Consider the following 17,160-nt stretch of genomic DNA (forward strand, 5'->3'; position numbering starts at 1 on the left):
AAAAATTCCACTGTGCTCCAGGTGTTTGCGGCTCACCTACCATATAAAGTCTGAATATCATCTGCTTGTGTGATGCATGGCAACATCATGAGATCCTCTGAGAGTCACATCCATACTATTCCAGCATTACATGGCACCACGTTATTCCACACAGAAAGCCCAGTGAGATTTGTAGACTAAAGAGCAAGCACAGTGGTGCAGCTCACCTCATTGAAATCTCCCACTCTAGGGATATGGTTTTTCCTGGTCTTTCCCAAGACTGCTCCAGAATTGGAGATCACCACAGCTGTGTTCCACAGAACATTCCCATGATCTCTGTCTCGTTCCAGGATGGGGGACACCACCACCATGTTATGCTTCTTTGCTAGCTGGAAATACAAATAATTCAGAGTTCTACTTTCTAATCAATTGTTAAAGTTCTTTTTTATAAATATTTATTTTTTAATTGTATTTGGACCCAGTACCTTTATTTTATTTATTTATATGTGGTGCTGAGGATTGAAACCAGGGCCTTGCATGTGCTAAGCAAGCACTCTACTGTCGAGCCACAACCCCAGCCCATTAAAGTTCTTTTATTGGAGAAGAACTGAATGATCCTATTAAATAATTGGGTTTGGTTTGGAGCTATCACTCTTAGCAGTTGTCAGGAACATTAAATGTCATTGTCATCCTGATGCCCATGGTTAACTAAACAAGAATAATCACTATTCTTTTTAAAAATATCTTTTTAGCTATAGATGGACACAATACCTTTATTTTATTTATTTATTTTTATGCAGTGCTGAGAATTAAACCCAGAGCCTCACACATGCTAGGTGAGCTCTCTACCACTGACGAGTCACATCCCCAGCCCATAATAATTATTTTTGTGCTCTGCTGGTAAGAACATTAAATGGAAAACTATATAGAGATTCCCCACACCCACCCCTCAATTAAATATAGAATTACATGATCCTACTTCTGGATATATACCCAAAGGAACTGAAAGCAGGACTCAAAAAGATAATTCTACATGCAGATTCATAACATTATTATTCACAATAGCCAAGAGATAGAAGCAACTCAGGTGTCCATCAACAGATGAATAGGTAAGCAAAATGTGGTCTATCCATACAATGGAATATAATTCACCCTCAAAAAAAAAAGGAAAGCCTATTACATGCTACAACATGAATAAACATTAAGGACGTTGTGTTCATTGAAATCAGCAGTCAAGGGGCTGGGGTTGTAGCTCAGTGGTAGAGCATCTGCCTAGTATGTTTGAGGCACTGGGCTCAATCCTCAGCACCACATAAAAATAAGTCAATAAAATAGAGGTTAAAAAAAATAAAAAGAGGGTTGGGGATATAACTCAGTTGGTAGAGTGCTTACCTTATATGCACAAGGCCCGAGTTCGATCCCCAGCACCACAAAATAAATAAATAAATAAAATTTAAAAATAAAAATAAAAAAGAAACCAGTAAGTCAAAAAAAAAGGACAAATATTCTCTAATTTACTTATGTAAGATAGAGTAATCACATCACATGAAGAAAAAATAGAATGGTGGTTGATAGTGGCTAGGAGCAGGGGAAAGGGAAGCTATTGTTTAATGGGTTCAGAGTCTCAGATCTATAAGATGCAAAAGTTCTGGAGATTTGTTGCACAACAATGTGAAAATACTTTACTGAACTGTACATGTAAAAATGGGTAAGAAGGGCCAGGCACGGTGGCTCATCCCCACTCTCAACACTTACATTGGGGATTAGTTTGTAACACATCAACTTTGGGGAACACATTTTAGCCATAGCAGATGCTACATTCCTAAGGGGTGACCTTGAATCTCTGGTCCCTTTGATGTTGACTGGCACCAGATCTCATTCACACCCTTCTTCTAGCCCTAGCTCAGACTTATGAAATGCAATAGCCCCCTAAGGAGTCCCCTTCTCTTTTCCATAGCAAGGAATCAACAACCTGATAAACAAGAGATTGTTTTCCCCCTATAGTCTGAAAATAGTGATATTTAGAATCACAACTTAGTATTGATAAAATCACTGTGATTATAGCTCTGCCCCTGAACTTTTTAAGGATATATGAAGTCCGAAAGAGAAGACAGAAAAATGAGAGGAGTTCCTTCATTATGGATGAGAATAAGGATAACTTAATATCCATCACTTTTTCTTTTTTTCTTTTTTCAGGGTACCAGGGATTGAATTCAGGGGCACTCAACCACTGAGCCACATCCTCAGCCCTATTTTGTATTTTATTTAGAGACAGGGTCTCACTGAGTTGCTTAGCACCTCTCTGTTGCTGAGGCTGGATCTGAACTTGCAATCCTCCTGCCTCAGCCTCCTGAGCCGCTGGGAATACAAGGCATGAGCCACCTCACCCAGCTGTTATGGGCTTTTCTGATAACAGCTTTATTAAGACATAATTCACATACCATAATTCACATTCTCTTTTAAAGTATGAAATTCAGTGGGTTTTAGTAGATTCACAGAATTGTGGTAACCATCACCATGATCTAACATGATCATCATGTTGTGTTGTGTGTGTGTGTTCCATTTTCATCGCCCCAAATGGAAACCCTATCCCCATGAGTAGCTACTCCCCTTCTTTCCTTAAACCAGCCCCTGGCAACCACAAATTTGCTTTCCATCTCTAGAGATTTATCTGGGCAGTTCATATAAATGGGATCATATCACATGTGTTATAATGTTTTAATAAAAAAAATCAAAATAATCAAAATAAATTTCTACCTAATGAGACAAGTCATGCGTCAAAACCTATATGATGCAAACAAATGGCAACTGGAGTAAGCAAAACTCTGGACAAAGAATCAATGTCCCTGGACTTACTATAGAAGTCAGAGACCACCTCTACAGGAGGTACAGCTTCCTTACCTGAAAAAGCCACAAAAGTCAATTCCAGCTCTGAAGGTCTATGATTTTTAAGTGAATATATACTTAAAAAAAAAAAAAAAAAAAAAGAGGTGGCAAACAGTCTTATCTACTTTATCTGGTAAAACAAGCACCAAACAGTTACATTTTCCATGGCAAAGAGCCACAGCTGACAGTTGTGGCCATGCTCTGTGACCTATGCAGGTTCAGTAGCTCTTGTTCGAGGAGCAGTTAATGTCTTACCTTCTGACAGAATCTGGTGGTGGGCCCATCCTCTGCTGACTCAGCAAATTCTGTCCAAGGAAGCTTCTCTCTCGTACAGAAAGCAAAGGGCATAGCTGTAAAGGGGAGAAAGGTTAGAATTATATCACCCACAGCCTCTGGGTATGCTCCTCAGCTCGGCTACAGGAGGTCACTACTGGGACCCTCCTTCTCCCAGGGACAAGGAGGCTTCTTCAGAAATGAGAATAAGCATGTTCAAAGATAAGCAAGTTCAAAGATAAATGCACTATTCCCATGATCTTTGGCTAGACCCTGCCAGGGAATTCATTCAGTAGAAAATTTCATTAAACTAACTGGTTTTCATTTTGTTTTGTAGGGCTGGAGATCCAACTCAGGGCCTTACACACGATAGGCAAGCATTCTACCACTTTCTAGATGCATTTCTAAATGTCTGCTATTGTTCTACCATTTCTGAACAAACTAACTTAAGAAAAACATCTGTAGGATGCTTCATGATGTGATTAGATGGTGTTCATATGCCTTGGCATGGGGGTTTGTGGCCTATTTTAAAACCACAATGGTAGATAATATTTCCCCCCCCACACACACAACACCAGTTATGCTAAGGGGCAGGTCTTCTCTGACACCCTCAGAAACAGGTGTGTAGAAAGAGAAGCCTCAGCTTCCTAATTCCTCTAGTCCCAGGATGCCTGGTCCTAGGACTGCACCAGAGTGAGCATACCACCAATGGTACCAGCAGCCTCTCCATGCCCCAAACAGGCAGCAAGTGCTGCCAACAACCACCCCCAAGAGCCTTGGTACCAGACTTACGGCTCCCCTGTGTCCCTTTGGTGAGGTGAAGACAAATGAACTATTTTAAGGAAGATGACAAAAAAGCTGTTGATAACAAAAATGCTCTTTAATGACCATTAATTCTCAGCTTTCAGAGCATTAGTAATGACTCAAGTGCCCCTAGAGAATACAATCTCCCATGCTGATTTCATTTCAAATTGCTAAGGCCTCCAAATTTCTCAATTTCCACTTTAATGGCTTTTGTTTCCTGTTTACACAAATACTCCAACACAAACAAAGCTTCAAGAGGAATGGAGGCATGGAATGGAGGCTGAGTGAGGTCAGGGGCTATAATGCCCCAACTATAGTTTTCTAATTAAAGGGTAAGGCATGATGGACCACTCAATGAGCCAGGCTCCTGACTCTGATGTGGTTCTGTCCTTGGAAATTGCCAGCCTAAAGAGGAAGAGATAGATTGTGACCTGGGATGGCTGCACAACCTGGCAGGACAAAGTGCTCGGTTCTGCCAGAGAGAATCTCCAGGGCCCCTCCAAGGAGCGGGTGTCCATGGTAGGCCTCAATGCATGGGAGGCAGTTCCAATCCAATAAAAGGAAGAAATTGAATAAGGGACCAGTCTAAATATCAAAATGGCATTACTGATACTAAAGTTCCACATCACCAAACAGAAACTAAGTTGTTATCCAACCTTAAGAAAGAGAAATGATAGCCAAATCTCCACAACAGACCAGTGTCAGTCAGCATGATACTGTCATTCCCTCTACTTTAATCTTTACCACAAAACTAATCTGAAGTAATGTGATGTTAACTATTTTCAGTTATTTTTCTATTGTTCATCTTCCTGTCTCCTGCCTTTCAAGGAAAGTAACTTTGAAGCAACCAATCCTCTCTTTGTTCTTTGTTTCTACTTGATTCGGCCCTTCTCCTTTATGAAGCCAACCTCTTTCTTCTCAGCTCATTGGAATGCAGTGTTGCCTGATTCTAGACTCACCAAGTCAATTAAGAACCTCAAACTATGCTTATTGTAATTGTGTCTTTTGACAGGAGAAAAGATCTAATAAAACAATACAAGAAAATGTAGATTTGCAAGACCCAAGTTTCTAGACTGAAAGAATCCATTGAGTGCCTAGAATAATGATGGAGAGAGGTACACACAATGGGACATTATTATGAAATTGCAGAGCATTAGCCCAAAAGAGAAGATCCTATAATCATCCAGAGAAAAGTAAGTCACAGACAATAGGTCAGAAATTAAAGTGGCTTTGGGCTAGTCAACAATATTCAAAGCTAGGAAGCCATGAAGCCATATGTTTAAACTTCTGAAAGAAAATTATTTCTAACCTCACATTTGATACCTACCCAAACAATCAAGCAAATTGTAGAAGACACATATTTTAAGATGTGCAAGGTCCCAAAACATTTTTCTCCCATGTGTTCTTTCTGATTACTCAGGGGGCCATTCCACCCAAATGAGTAATCAGAAAGAGGAAGGAAAGAAGACGCCTCAGGATGATGATCCTGAAAACAGACTCCTCAGGATGATGAATGGATCAGTTGTGTGACCAGCAGGTGGGGCAATTAATTCAGACTGGAGCAGTTAGAAGGTTCTGGGACAGATTCCTTTAAGGAGAGGAAATCGATAGACTGCTTGATGTGTCTAAACAGGTTAAGGGAATTTAGGAGAAAGTATGGAGTTGAACTTGTGGTTAAGTACGTAGAAATCAAATCACGCTGCAGGGAAAACAAAAAAATTATTCAGGAAAAGAAATCAAAATGGCTCAGTGGAAACCGAATGGGGAATAGACGAGGAAGGACACATGTATGTAGAGGCGGGCATGAGGAGGAAAGCACTTCTAAAGTGGGAAGTCCATGAATGACGTAAAACTGAAAAATTAGGAAGTAACTATAGAAACAAAGGTAAATTCCAAAGAACAAGCTAAGTGTAGAAAGAAGATGCCTTGGGGTAGGAGAACAGCCGTTTTTTTGTTTTATATTTTTTTGGTAACAGACCTTACAGTCTAAACCACGAGCACATATAATTTCAATAAAAATAAACAAATAAATAACATAAAGGAAAAAGCACATGGTACCAGGAATGCAGATAACAGGACTCGATTTTAGATAGGCAGGCTAACTGGATTTGAGTGAAGATCTGAAGGTAAAGCAAGGTTAAGAGAGGCCAGAGGAAGAGGGTTTAAGGAGATCAGCCGGAGAGGTAATTATAAAAGCTGAGGAGAAGACTAGGGGGTGTAGCTCAGTGGTTGACTACATGCTCAAGGACCTGGGTTTCATGCCTATCATTTAAAAAAAAAAAAAAAAAACTGAGGAGAGATTTGGTAGCTTGGACCAGGGCAGTGGTACAGAGGAAGGGAGGAGTAAAGGGATTCAAAAAGATGTGAAAGACAGAAGTGAAAGGATCAAATGACCAAGTAGAGCCTGTGAGAGAGAGGGAGGCCAGGTTTCCTGGGATTCTGCTGTTGTTGACAAATAGTCTTTCTATAGAAAGAAGTTTTGGTTTTGTTGTTGTTGTTTGTTTATTTTTGTTGGTGGTGTTTTTTAAATAGGGTAGCAGACACTCTTGACAACATGGAGAGAAGACACAATTGTTTGAAGGTAGCTGAGAAAGCATCACAAAAGACTTACTCCATGCTTCCTGGAAACAGATGATATTGACTCCACACATTGCAGCCACCTCGGCAATGGCCTCTATGCGTCTATGAAGGGCAGAGACCTGATGATTTAAAAAGCAAGGATTAGAATCCATTCAGTTCTTCTGAAAAGACGATTTGAAAGAATTTATCCCAATGCACATAGAACAACAAACTCCCACCTGACCAGGTGTGAGGAGATGAGTGGGCTAGGGAGGTTCTAATAGCTGGTTATATCATCAGACTAAAATCTGCAATATGAAGCGGAGGTACAGAAGCTCTGGTTCCCATGGACACTGTCTCAATTTCCTCACCTGGCAATGGGGAAACAACCACCAGATTCATGGGGTTGCTGAGAAGTATGAATATATCTGATTCTGTGTACTGTGTACAAGGTGCATATGCATGTACACACACTCTCACACACACACACACACACACACACACACAGAATCTCCCCCTGGACCAGCTGCTCCCTTGGCTCTGGACAGTCTACTCTGCCCCATCCTGCATTCACGGTGCCGGGCTTGCTTGTCCTGCCATTTCCACTGTCCTGTGTGAATCATAGCTGCCAACTCACCTTTCTGATTCTTCTAACTCTTCATGCATTGGTGTGTGCCCTTGGTCAGGAATGAGCTTCCCCCAACCACTCAATTTTCCCAGATATGTGACATCTGTGTCACATGTTGTCCTTCTGTGAGCCTTCTGCAGATTCTCCCAGCTGCCTCTGGGTGCCCCTTTGGCAGCACTGTTCCCATTTTGCTGCCACTGGTTTCTCTACTGTCTCATTCCTGGGATCTCACGCGCTCCCCAATCCCGGGCTCCAAGAGACATTCCATAGTGTTCACTCAAAGAAAGACCAAAGGAACCAGGCTGAAAACCCAGAGAGCACAAACTCTTTCCAATGCTCTCAGTCTCTTCCCCAAGAGGCTATTAGCTCCAGGCCTCCACACACACATAGTGTCAGCACAAATTTGCTCCATGTTACCAACATGCAAAAAAAATACTTCTAGGTGCCGTGGGCACAAGAACATTGCTGGCCCTACAAATTGACCATCTGGGATGATAGGGAAGATATATTCACAAGTAACAAATCCAGAGAAAAAAGTAAACTGAGAACCACATATCTTTTTTTCGATGATGGTGGTGGAATGCTGGGGATCAAACTTGGGCACACCAGGCCAGCACTCTACCACTGATATCTTTCAATCCCTCAAAAGCAAAGGAAGGATCGACATGAAAGATGATTCAGAACCTGACCAGGAATCCAAGTGACCTTAAGTTTCTCAAGAATCCCTAAGAATTCTCAAGAGTGCAACATCATGAGGAAAATTCTGCAAAGAAAGCCATCGAAGTTTGAGCAGCTGGAGGAATGCTGTGAAGAAGTATACAAACTAACAACCTGTGTCTGTCTGTGGTGATGTTTCTTTAGGGAAATGCACAATGCTCCCACATTTATTTACTAACCATAAGCTCATAAACGAACATCTATCATATTCCTATCCGCTTGTGGGCACCATCGGCTGCAATAGTTCTGGGTATAGGGAGTCTCTGCCTTTAGGATTAAAGCATGGGACAGTCCTGCCAGTGTATGCTGACAAGTGGCCTTCTGGCAGGTGACTGAGAGGCAGTGTCCCATGAAGAGAGCTCTAGTTAGCCAAATGGGCACCCTCCTAATTGGAAAATGGAACTTAATCAGGATCAACAGCTGGACATGAAGTGAAAGGGAAGGTGAAAAGAACAGTAAGGAAGAGAAAGGGTAAAAACCAGAAGAGAAAGAAAAGTTCAAGATTCAGGCTGGAGGAAAATGAGGAGGTCTGGCAGAAGTGTTTCAGCTATCCTTTGAGACACATGGGCTTGTGGATTTAGATGAGTGGTCAGCCAAGGATTGTGATGTGTTCAAAGCAAAGGGTGAGCCAGAGCCTTGTTTGTGTATATGATCAAGAGAGGCTGCACCTGGGGGCTTGGGTTTTGGCTCAGTGGTAGAGTGCTTGCCTAGCAAGTGTATTGCACTGGGTTCAATCCTCAGCACCACATAAATAAATAAAATAAAAGGTATTGTGTCTATCTACAACTAAAAATAAATAAATAAATAAGGTTAAAAAAAAAGAATTCTTAGAGAGAGAGAGAAACGGCTGTACCTGTTCTGCCACAGGGGCATCCGCAGGGAGTGGGGTTCTGTTCTGAACTAGCCCTACACGCACGATCTGGGGGCGTCTCAGCTGCTCATTGGCTGCCTCAAAGGCATATCCCTGTAGTTCAAAGTTTCCTTCCGAGGCAACTTCGAAAGCTTTGCTGGGCAGATCAAGCTTCCTAAATGAGAAGAAGAAGGAAGAGGATTTTGATGATATTTGCTGCATCTAAAGTTCCTCTCCCAGGGCTGGGTGTGTAGTTCAGTGGGACAAGGTGGACTCGGCACACTTGAGGGCCTGGGTTCCATCCCCAGGGCTGCAGGGGGAAAAACCCAGACTCTCTGCAGTTGTTTATCAAGGAAAGAAGAGGTTGGGGGTGTCCTTGGCCAAGGGTGTCCAGTGCCAGGGCCCAAGGGGGCTAGGAAGCAGGAGGGCTAGGCCATGAATAGACACTATGCTGAGTCCAGACTCTACCTAATAGTCAATAGACTTTAGCACAGAGGTGGCATGGTTAGGACTGGCAGAGTGGGGAAGAACAACCAGCCAAGAGGTTAGTGTTTTGCAGTTATGGAAATCAGGGCAAGGATCAAAGTTCCAACAGTCAGCACAGAAAGGAGGGAGTAGTTCCAAAACACGCTTCTGATCTAGAATCAGAAGGCCATGCTGATCCTAGGGAATGGCACAGGCTGTGATAACAGAATAGAGTTGCAGAGGATAGGGCTCAGGAGACAGGCTGAATGGAAGCCAAGAACTGATACTATGAGGAGGGCCCTGCGGCCATTTGCCCTTAAGGAGCTGAGTCTTGGGTGGGTCATCCCCAGGTCCTGTCCTCTGCTGTCCCCATTAGGGATCCAGTTCCATGCCTGGTGTTGGGAGTGGGGTTTGATGAATCCAGGTGAAGGCCCAAGGATCCAGATTGAAGGTCCAAGTGTTCATCCAAGTTTGTGGTTTATTAACAAAGGCTAGAAAATTATTTATAAAACTATTCACCAAAGTGGCCACTGGTCAAACAGCAAGTAACTTCTCATGACCTGTTGCGTGCCAGGAGCTGGGGTAAACCCCCCAGACGAATAGTTCATGGCCCTGGGCCAGGAAGGACTTACCATCTAAGGGTGAGATGATTATGAAATACCCAGAGAGCACATCAAAAAATAACCTGACAGCCATTATCTAATAATAATATTTCTCTCCTACTTTAAATCACTTTCTTAAAGACATTTCTTTCAAAATCACAGCCCTGTCAGCCCAAGCCCCCTGTTGCCGCCCCCTGCCAGGCGCTTTCCAAGTGATGGCCCTGACAGCTCTGAGTTCGGTTCCGCCCCTGACAATCAGCCTGCTTTTCAAACAGTCAAGGTTCCCTTCCCGCTGGCAGGTTAGAAATAGCAGCAGTGCCCACACCTCGCCTCCCCTCACTGTACCTCCCACCCCCCCGACGGAAGAGTCCCCTCTTGTCCCCCTCTCGCAGGCCTCAGCCTCAGGGCAAGTCATCCTCCATGGACACAGTCACACAGCTTTCCAGGAGCTACTATCTGAGGATGCATGAGCAGCCACAGGAAGAAAATAGGAGAAAGGTTTTATTTCCCTCCAAAGGCTGGTGGGTCCCGGGGACAAATTGCCCTGTGCAAATATCCTATGGTTTTAGTCTGGGAAGATGTCAGGTGGAAGAGCCTGGCTCCTGTCTGGTGAGGAAGCCTGGCTGTAACCTGGCAGACATCCCTCTCTGTTCATGGCTCACAGCTGTTTTCTCTTTCTGCCACCATCAGTCATATTATCCCCTCATCTCCCCACCCGTTGTCTATGTCAAGTGCTGCCTGCTGGCCCTGAGCCTGTGTACTCCCTCATTCCACAATTCCTGTGGATATTTTTCTACACCCAAGGTGAGGCGTGGCAGGGCAGGGCTGCTCCACCCTCCAGTTCAGCCACCTCTGGGGTCACACCTCTCTTTAGCATCTCTATTTTCTGGTCACTACCTATAAAATCTCTTACCCCACAGTGTCTAAGAGATCAAAACCTACCCTCAAGGTATACCCTGTGCTAGGTCCTTCAAAGGTTTGGATTAGAAATGAATCACAACCTCACAAGGGAACTTGGGTTATCTGATGGAGGATTCAGTGGGGTACTACAATGGACTGAATGTTTGTGTCCCCCCAAAATCACATGTCAAAATCCAACCTCTAAAATAATAGGGCCCTTGGATGATTAGGTTACAGGGATGTAACCCTAAGAATGGAATTAGTGCCCTTATATATATATATAAAAAAAATTGGCCTAGCCAGGTATGGTGGCACACACCTGTAATCCCAGTGACTGGAGAGGCTGAGGCAGGAGGATCACAAATTTGAAGCCAGCCTGGGAAACTCAGTGACAGCTCGTCTCAAGATAAAGAAATAAGTGGTAGTGTGCCCCTGGTTCAATCCCCTGTACCATACACACACACATACACATATACTAAAAAAAAAAAAAAAAAGAATATAAAACCAAAAAGGCCTAAAAGACATTGCTTGCCCCTTGCACCATTCGTACACATAGCAAGTAGGAGTAGGCATAAATCATGAACAGGAAACTGATCCTCACCAGACACTGAATCTGCCAATGCCTTGTTAATGAACTTTTGAGCATTCAAAATACATTTCAATGTTTGAAAAATCACCCAGTCTATGGTGACTAAGACAGGTCCTGTTCACCCATAGTCCAGGAAGGCACAGGGACCAAAAAATGAGATACAGCCTTACCAGGGGGATCTGTGGCTACCTGCAGCCCAACCCTGGCTCCTGTAGTTGACTTTCAATCCCTCTATCCATCACCCTGCAACTGAAACCACCCCCTCTCCTGGCCTCAGCTCCATCTTCAAGAAGGAGAAAGCCTGTCACTTCCTGTCCTGGCTGCAACACACCATCTTGGGCCCCCACCTCTCCTTCCTGGGTCAAGGCAGACCTGGCCTAAGGGTCCCAAGCTTCCTCAGCAGCCTCTTACTTCAGGCACTTTATCTTTCCACCTCTATTGACTATTTACCATCAGTATTTTAAATTATTAAACTAGAGATTTGTTACAAGAGAAAATGCCCATGGAGGGGGGAAATTTAGAAAGGATATAAAAAAGAAAAATAAGTTCCCCCCACCAAGCCCTAGGCCCAAACTTTTCCGATGATCCCTCTTAGTAATGTTTTGTGCCTCCTCCTACAGTTTTTCTATGTAGGTACAGGTATTACAAATACAATCATCAGGCTGCATTTTCTATTCTTCAACTTGCCTTTTTCACTTGACAATACATAGTCATGTACTATGTAACATTTCTATTACAGATGAACTATATAAGCGACTGTGGTCCCATAAGATTATAATGGAGCTGAAAAATTCCTATCATTATAGCTATCATGACACCGTAGTATAATGTATCATTTCACATGATTGTGGTGATACTGGCGTAGACAAACCGATTGTGCTACCAATCATATATATTGCACATAAATTATATATGGTTACATAACACTTGATAATGATAATCAACAATAGTATTACTGGCTTTTGCATTTACTATTCTTTTTATCATTATTTTAGAGTGTACTTTCCATTAATACAATGTGTTATACCATAGATCATGTTTTCTATACCTGCTGATTATATCAAGAGACCACATCAAAGGGCTGAGGTATAGCTCAGTAGTACAGAATATGCCTAGGCTGTGTGAGGCCTGGGTTCAATCCCCAGCACCACTGGGAGAAAAAAAATTGAGACCACACTGAGTTGTCACATTGCTACATTGAAAGGCCACATTGATTGACCTATGCCATCTGGGTTTCTGTAAGTGAACTCTATGATATTCACTCAACCACAAAATCACCTAAGGATGTGTTTCTCAGAACATATCCCCATCATTAGGTGACATATGACTGACTACATAACTTGGACATCCCTCCCTGTTACTACATATAGACCCACCATACTCACTATTAAAGCAATTAAAGCTGTTTGACTCTCTCCCATTAAAAAAAAAAAAAAAACAGAGCGGGGCTGGGGATATAGCTCAGTTGGTTGAGTGCTTGCCTAGCATGCACAAGGCTAGCACCACCATAAAAGAGAAAGAGAGAGAGAGAGAGAGAGAGAGAGAGAGAGAGAGAGAGCACTCCATACATCCTTCTTGCTCTCCCTCCTCCACAGGAAGCTTCCACATACACTTCCTTTCAGCTCAGCCCTCACCTCCGACACCCTTCTTAGCCCCCTGTTCTCAGGTCCCTACTACCTACTGTAGGAACCGCCCCATGCATTTTCATCATTTAAGCCCAAACTGTCTTTGACTAGCAAACATCTCTATACTATCTAATGCTTCTTTCCTCTCCCATTCTAGAGTCCTCCCATCTATATATCCTCACCTTCAGAGTCTCTGCTTCTCTGACTATTTGGAATCTCCAGCATTCCCTCTGGGCCTCTCCCATGCTGCACCTGCTTCTCCTCCACCTGGGAGGATCATCTCCAGCACAGTTCTAAAACAGCTTCTCCCCATCAGGCCTTCCTCCACACAACAAAGGGCCACTGGACATCTCTAAATGGAGACCCCAAGAGTACCTATCAAGGGTTGAACTATATCCACATCTTAATATTTAGAACCTATGAATGTGACCTTATTTGGAAAAAAGGGTCTTCACAGATGTAATTACATTAAGAATCTCAAGATAAGATCATTCTAGATTATTCAGATAAGCCCTAAATCCAATGAAAAGATTTTTTGTTTGTTTGTTTGTTGCTTTTGGCAGTGCTGGGGATGGAACTCAGGGCCTCAAGCATGCTAGAGCTAGGCAAGCACTCTACTGCTGAGCTACATCTCCAGCCCAGCGACAAATATTCTTATAAGAGATACCAAGAAGACAGTCACAGGGACAACAGGAGAAGGCCATGTGAAGATGAAGGCAGAGATTGGTTGCCACAAGCCAAGGAACCCCAGAAGCCACCAGAGACTACAAAAAAGCAAAGAATAATTCTCCCCCAGAGCATCTGGAAGGAGTGTGGCACTGTAGACACCTTGCTCTTGTACTTTTGGTCTTTACCACTGTGAAAATGTAGATTACTGCTGTTTTAAGCTCACTATTACAATTTTGGCAGCCCTAGGAACTACATAACACACCAAACTCAATTCATCCAAAGTTGAACTCATCATTGTTCTCCAAGGCTGCTCCTCATCATAGGAAACCACCAGTCACCTGTCGGGTGGAAGCCAAAAGCCAGGAATGATCCTCACCACCTCTGCCACACCTCCCATCCACTGTCCACTGGGCCCCTGACACTTCTCCATCTCCAGGTACTCTGTTTGCCTCTAGGCCTCTCATCCTTCACCTGTCCTTCCTTTTCCAGTCCATTCTTGACATGGCTACTGTGGAAAATGCCCCAATGTTTCCACTACTGTAAGGATGAATGTCCACTGCTACAGCATGGTATACAGAGCCCGCATGGATCTACACTGGCCACTCCTGCCTTCTCCTGTTGGGTTTCTTCAATCTACTCTATGACCTCCTCTTTCAAACATACAGGCCATGTCTAGGCATGTCCTCCGGTGTCTGGAGACACAAGCCCTTCCTGTCTCCAAATGAACCCCTTTATTTCCTTCAGGATATAGCTTAAGTATGACAGCCCTGGGGAACCTTCCTGCCATCCTTGAACTACAAACAGGTAAATTCTGTTAGGCTCTCCTTTATCCTTCTTTCACAACGTAAAACAATCATTAAAAAGATGGAAAGTGAGGGCTGTGGGTACAGCTCAGTGACAGAGCACATACCTAGCATGCACAAAACTCTGAACTGGATCCCTAGCACTAAAAACAAACAACAAAAAACCTCACTGGTTTCTTATCCTAGTATCCCAGGTGCCCAAGACAAAAACAAATGATCAATAAATGTTTGTTGAATGAATGAATGCTTCTTAATACTGACTATCTTAAAATGAGAGTTGATGTCCTCTGGGGATTTCATCTGTCTGGTGTAGGCAAAAGCCCATTTAGCTCATTCACTTAGCAAACATTTACCAAGCATTAGCTCTCTCTCTTTTTTTCCCCCAGTATCACTGTGCCCAGCTAAGCATTGTCTGCATTAGGCACAACAAGTAATCAGAGAGAAGGTGGTCTTGTAGGGAGCAGAGTGGGAGTCCAGCGGAGGGACTGAGGACTCCAGAACCACAAGGCCTTCACAGAGGTGACCATGTCCAAGCTAGGCTCTAAGCAGTGCATAGACTAAGCAGGAGGTAATTAATTCTCTATCTTCAGTTGGAAATCCTGCTCATAGCTGAATTCTACCCAATCATAAGGACTGAGCAAGTACGAGAGTTTATACCCAAGTGCTAAAACCTAGAGAGACTGAACAGAACACAACCAAGAAGAAAAAGCAGAAAAAGGGGAGCCATTTGCTCAGTTATTATAAGTCAAGTCCCAACACAAGGCCTGACAGACACTGGTCAACAGATGTTGGTTAGCACTTTTCCCACCCATTACAATCCCTCTCTATTCTGGAGTTCTCCAAATACTGATTAAAAAACAAAACAAAACAAAACAAAAAAAACCCTCTAGCATGGTTGTTTTTGGCCTGACCTCAGCCCTAATTTCAGAATATGTTCCAGTCAGCCACTTATGTGGGGAAGTATTTCTTTTTTCCTAGTATGCTGCAGTTTTACCTCTCTTGACACCCATAAGCTCATTAGTTCCTTTTTATTTTTCAGCAGAACATGTGAATATGCTCACCTCACCCTTAAAATAAATTAATTCCCATTCCTACTAACTGTAGCCTGAGTTATACCCTCGCTTTATTTAAGACACCTTCTTTGGGAGCCTTAGTGCTAAGATTCTTCCCAGATAACAACCTTATAGGTGCACTGGGAAGTACAGTACAGCATTGGACACACTGAGAGGGACCTTAAAGGTTATCTAATTCCTTTATCTAAAGGTATGAAGAGCCTTTTTTTTTTTTTTAACAAAACCCCAAAGGCAGCTTTATTCCATCTTTAGATATCCTCTAGCTGTGAAAACATCTTTGGTCTGGTCTCCCTGCCAGAACTCCAATAGTGATTGAGAACCACTGATTCAGTCAATGCCCTCCAGTTGCAGATGAGCAGATTAGGTTCTTGTTGGAAGGCCACTTGCACAAGGTCATGGAGCAGGTAGTCTGCTGGACTGCGGGGAGGCAAGAAGCCCACAAATGAACAAGGAAGTGGAAGGAGATTTAGCCAGGGCTTCTTGGGGTCAGAGTTTGAAGTTCATTCTAAGAGACCAGGAAAATCCATTATATTTTTAAATAAAAGGCAACAGAATGTGATCTGCATTTTTAAAAGGTCCTTCTGGTAGTTCCAGAGAAGACTGGACTAAAGAGAAACAACAATGGAAGCGAAGTGTCTTTTCCAGCTCTTTATATCTAGTGTCCATCCAATTGCCCTCAGAGAGTTCTGGTGACACACATGATTAGCTAGGGGTGGAAAACCTTTTTTTTTTTTTTTTACTGAACATGTAACTAAACCCTTGCTTGCCAGTGGAAAAGTTTCCTTTGCCAATTAGATTCAGCTGAACTCTACCAATAAGGGTCCAGAAGGCAGTCACTCCAGGCAGGAGAGACTGGAGCCAGATAATCAACTGCACTTACTAGGAGGCTCTGTTTGGAAGCATTTACTCAGCCAAACCCCGCGGAGGGCAGGCCTGGTTCTGGAAAAGAAACTGCTCAAAGGGCAGAGGAGTGCTGGTGTGGCCACAGAGAAAGCCCAGGAAAGTAAATCTCAAACCCTTCCTTTCCCTTCTAGTTCCAGGCATGATGTGTGAGGGTCTCCCTGGAATCTTGCAACCCCTCACGGCCCGGGGATGTCGTATCTGTGATTTCTATGAGTTTTGCCCGCCTATGTAGGACCTTATCACCGTCACCTCAGAGCGCTTGAAACCCTGAAGCCCTGTTGGTTCCCGAGACCCACACCTCGCAACTCTGCCTCTGGGCCCCTGACCTGGTCTCCTTGCCATACAGAACTCGCTTCACCTCCCGCAAGTCTTGGGATGGCAGATGCTTCTCCAAGCACTGCTCCAGCGACTCCCACTCAGCTCCCGCCATGGCTAGAGTCCTCCAGCGTTTACTTCCGAGAGGAACTGCCTACCCTTTGGCCCCAAGAAAAGTAGGAGGAGCAGGCAGCAGCGGCCAGATCCGCGCACTTGCCTTCCCTTCTATTTGGGCGCCCTCCCTCTCCCCACTGGGCGGGCTTACAGGCGGACACGCCCACTCTGCGTACCTCGGCCGGCTTTGCGACTGGGATTGCCCCTTGCCCTTCGCGCCTCTTTGGCGCCTAGAGTACCCCTCCGCTGCTGGACCACCACCCGGAGCCCTCGCGCCTCGGGTGCACAAAGTGGCAACCGGCTGCTCCTTCCTGCTTCCCTCGCAGGTGCCGGGGTCAGAGGAGGGGGTTCTCTCGCTTTCTTACCCTTCCTCGCCCTCAGGTACCTCTGTCACCTGCCCCACGGT

The 17,160-nt window shown here is 43.9% G+C and overlaps 1 protein-coding gene across 5 annotated transcripts in view; it reads right to left on the reverse strand.

The window, feature by feature from the left end:
* The window catches only part of Upb1 (beta-ureidopropionase 1), a 46,591-nt gene extending 29,807 nt beyond the window's left edge, over positions 1-16,784 (reverse strand). For 4 of the 5 annotated variants that reach the window (XR_013092414.1, XM_076866884.1, XM_076866843.1 and 1 more), the window contains exons 1-5: positions 16,652-16,784; positions 8,700-8,871; positions 6,554-6,641; positions 3,121-3,215; positions 207-368 (exon numbers count right to left, since the gene is read on the reverse strand). Coding sequence is in view for 4 of the 5 variants with exons in the window: in XM_076866884.1 (XP_076722999.1) it covers positions 207-368; positions 3,121-3,215; positions 6,554-6,641; positions 8,700-8,871; positions 16,652-16,755 (621 nt within the window). In the remaining variant the exon portion in view is untranslated. The remainder of the gene's footprint in view (positions 1-206; positions 369-3,120; positions 3,216-6,553; positions 6,642-8,699; positions 8,872-16,651) is intronic. The other variant, XM_076866983.1, reaches the window with a different exon arrangement.
* Positions 16,785-17,160: the final 376 nt, after the last annotated feature.

This window comes from Callospermophilus lateralis, chromosome 1, assembly GCF_048772815.1.
Source record: "Callospermophilus lateralis isolate mCalLat2 chromosome 1, mCalLat2.hap1, whole genome shotgun sequence".
In the NCBI taxonomy this organism is placed as follows: Eukaryota; Metazoa; Chordata; class Mammalia; order Rodentia; family Sciuridae; genus Callospermophilus; species Callospermophilus lateralis.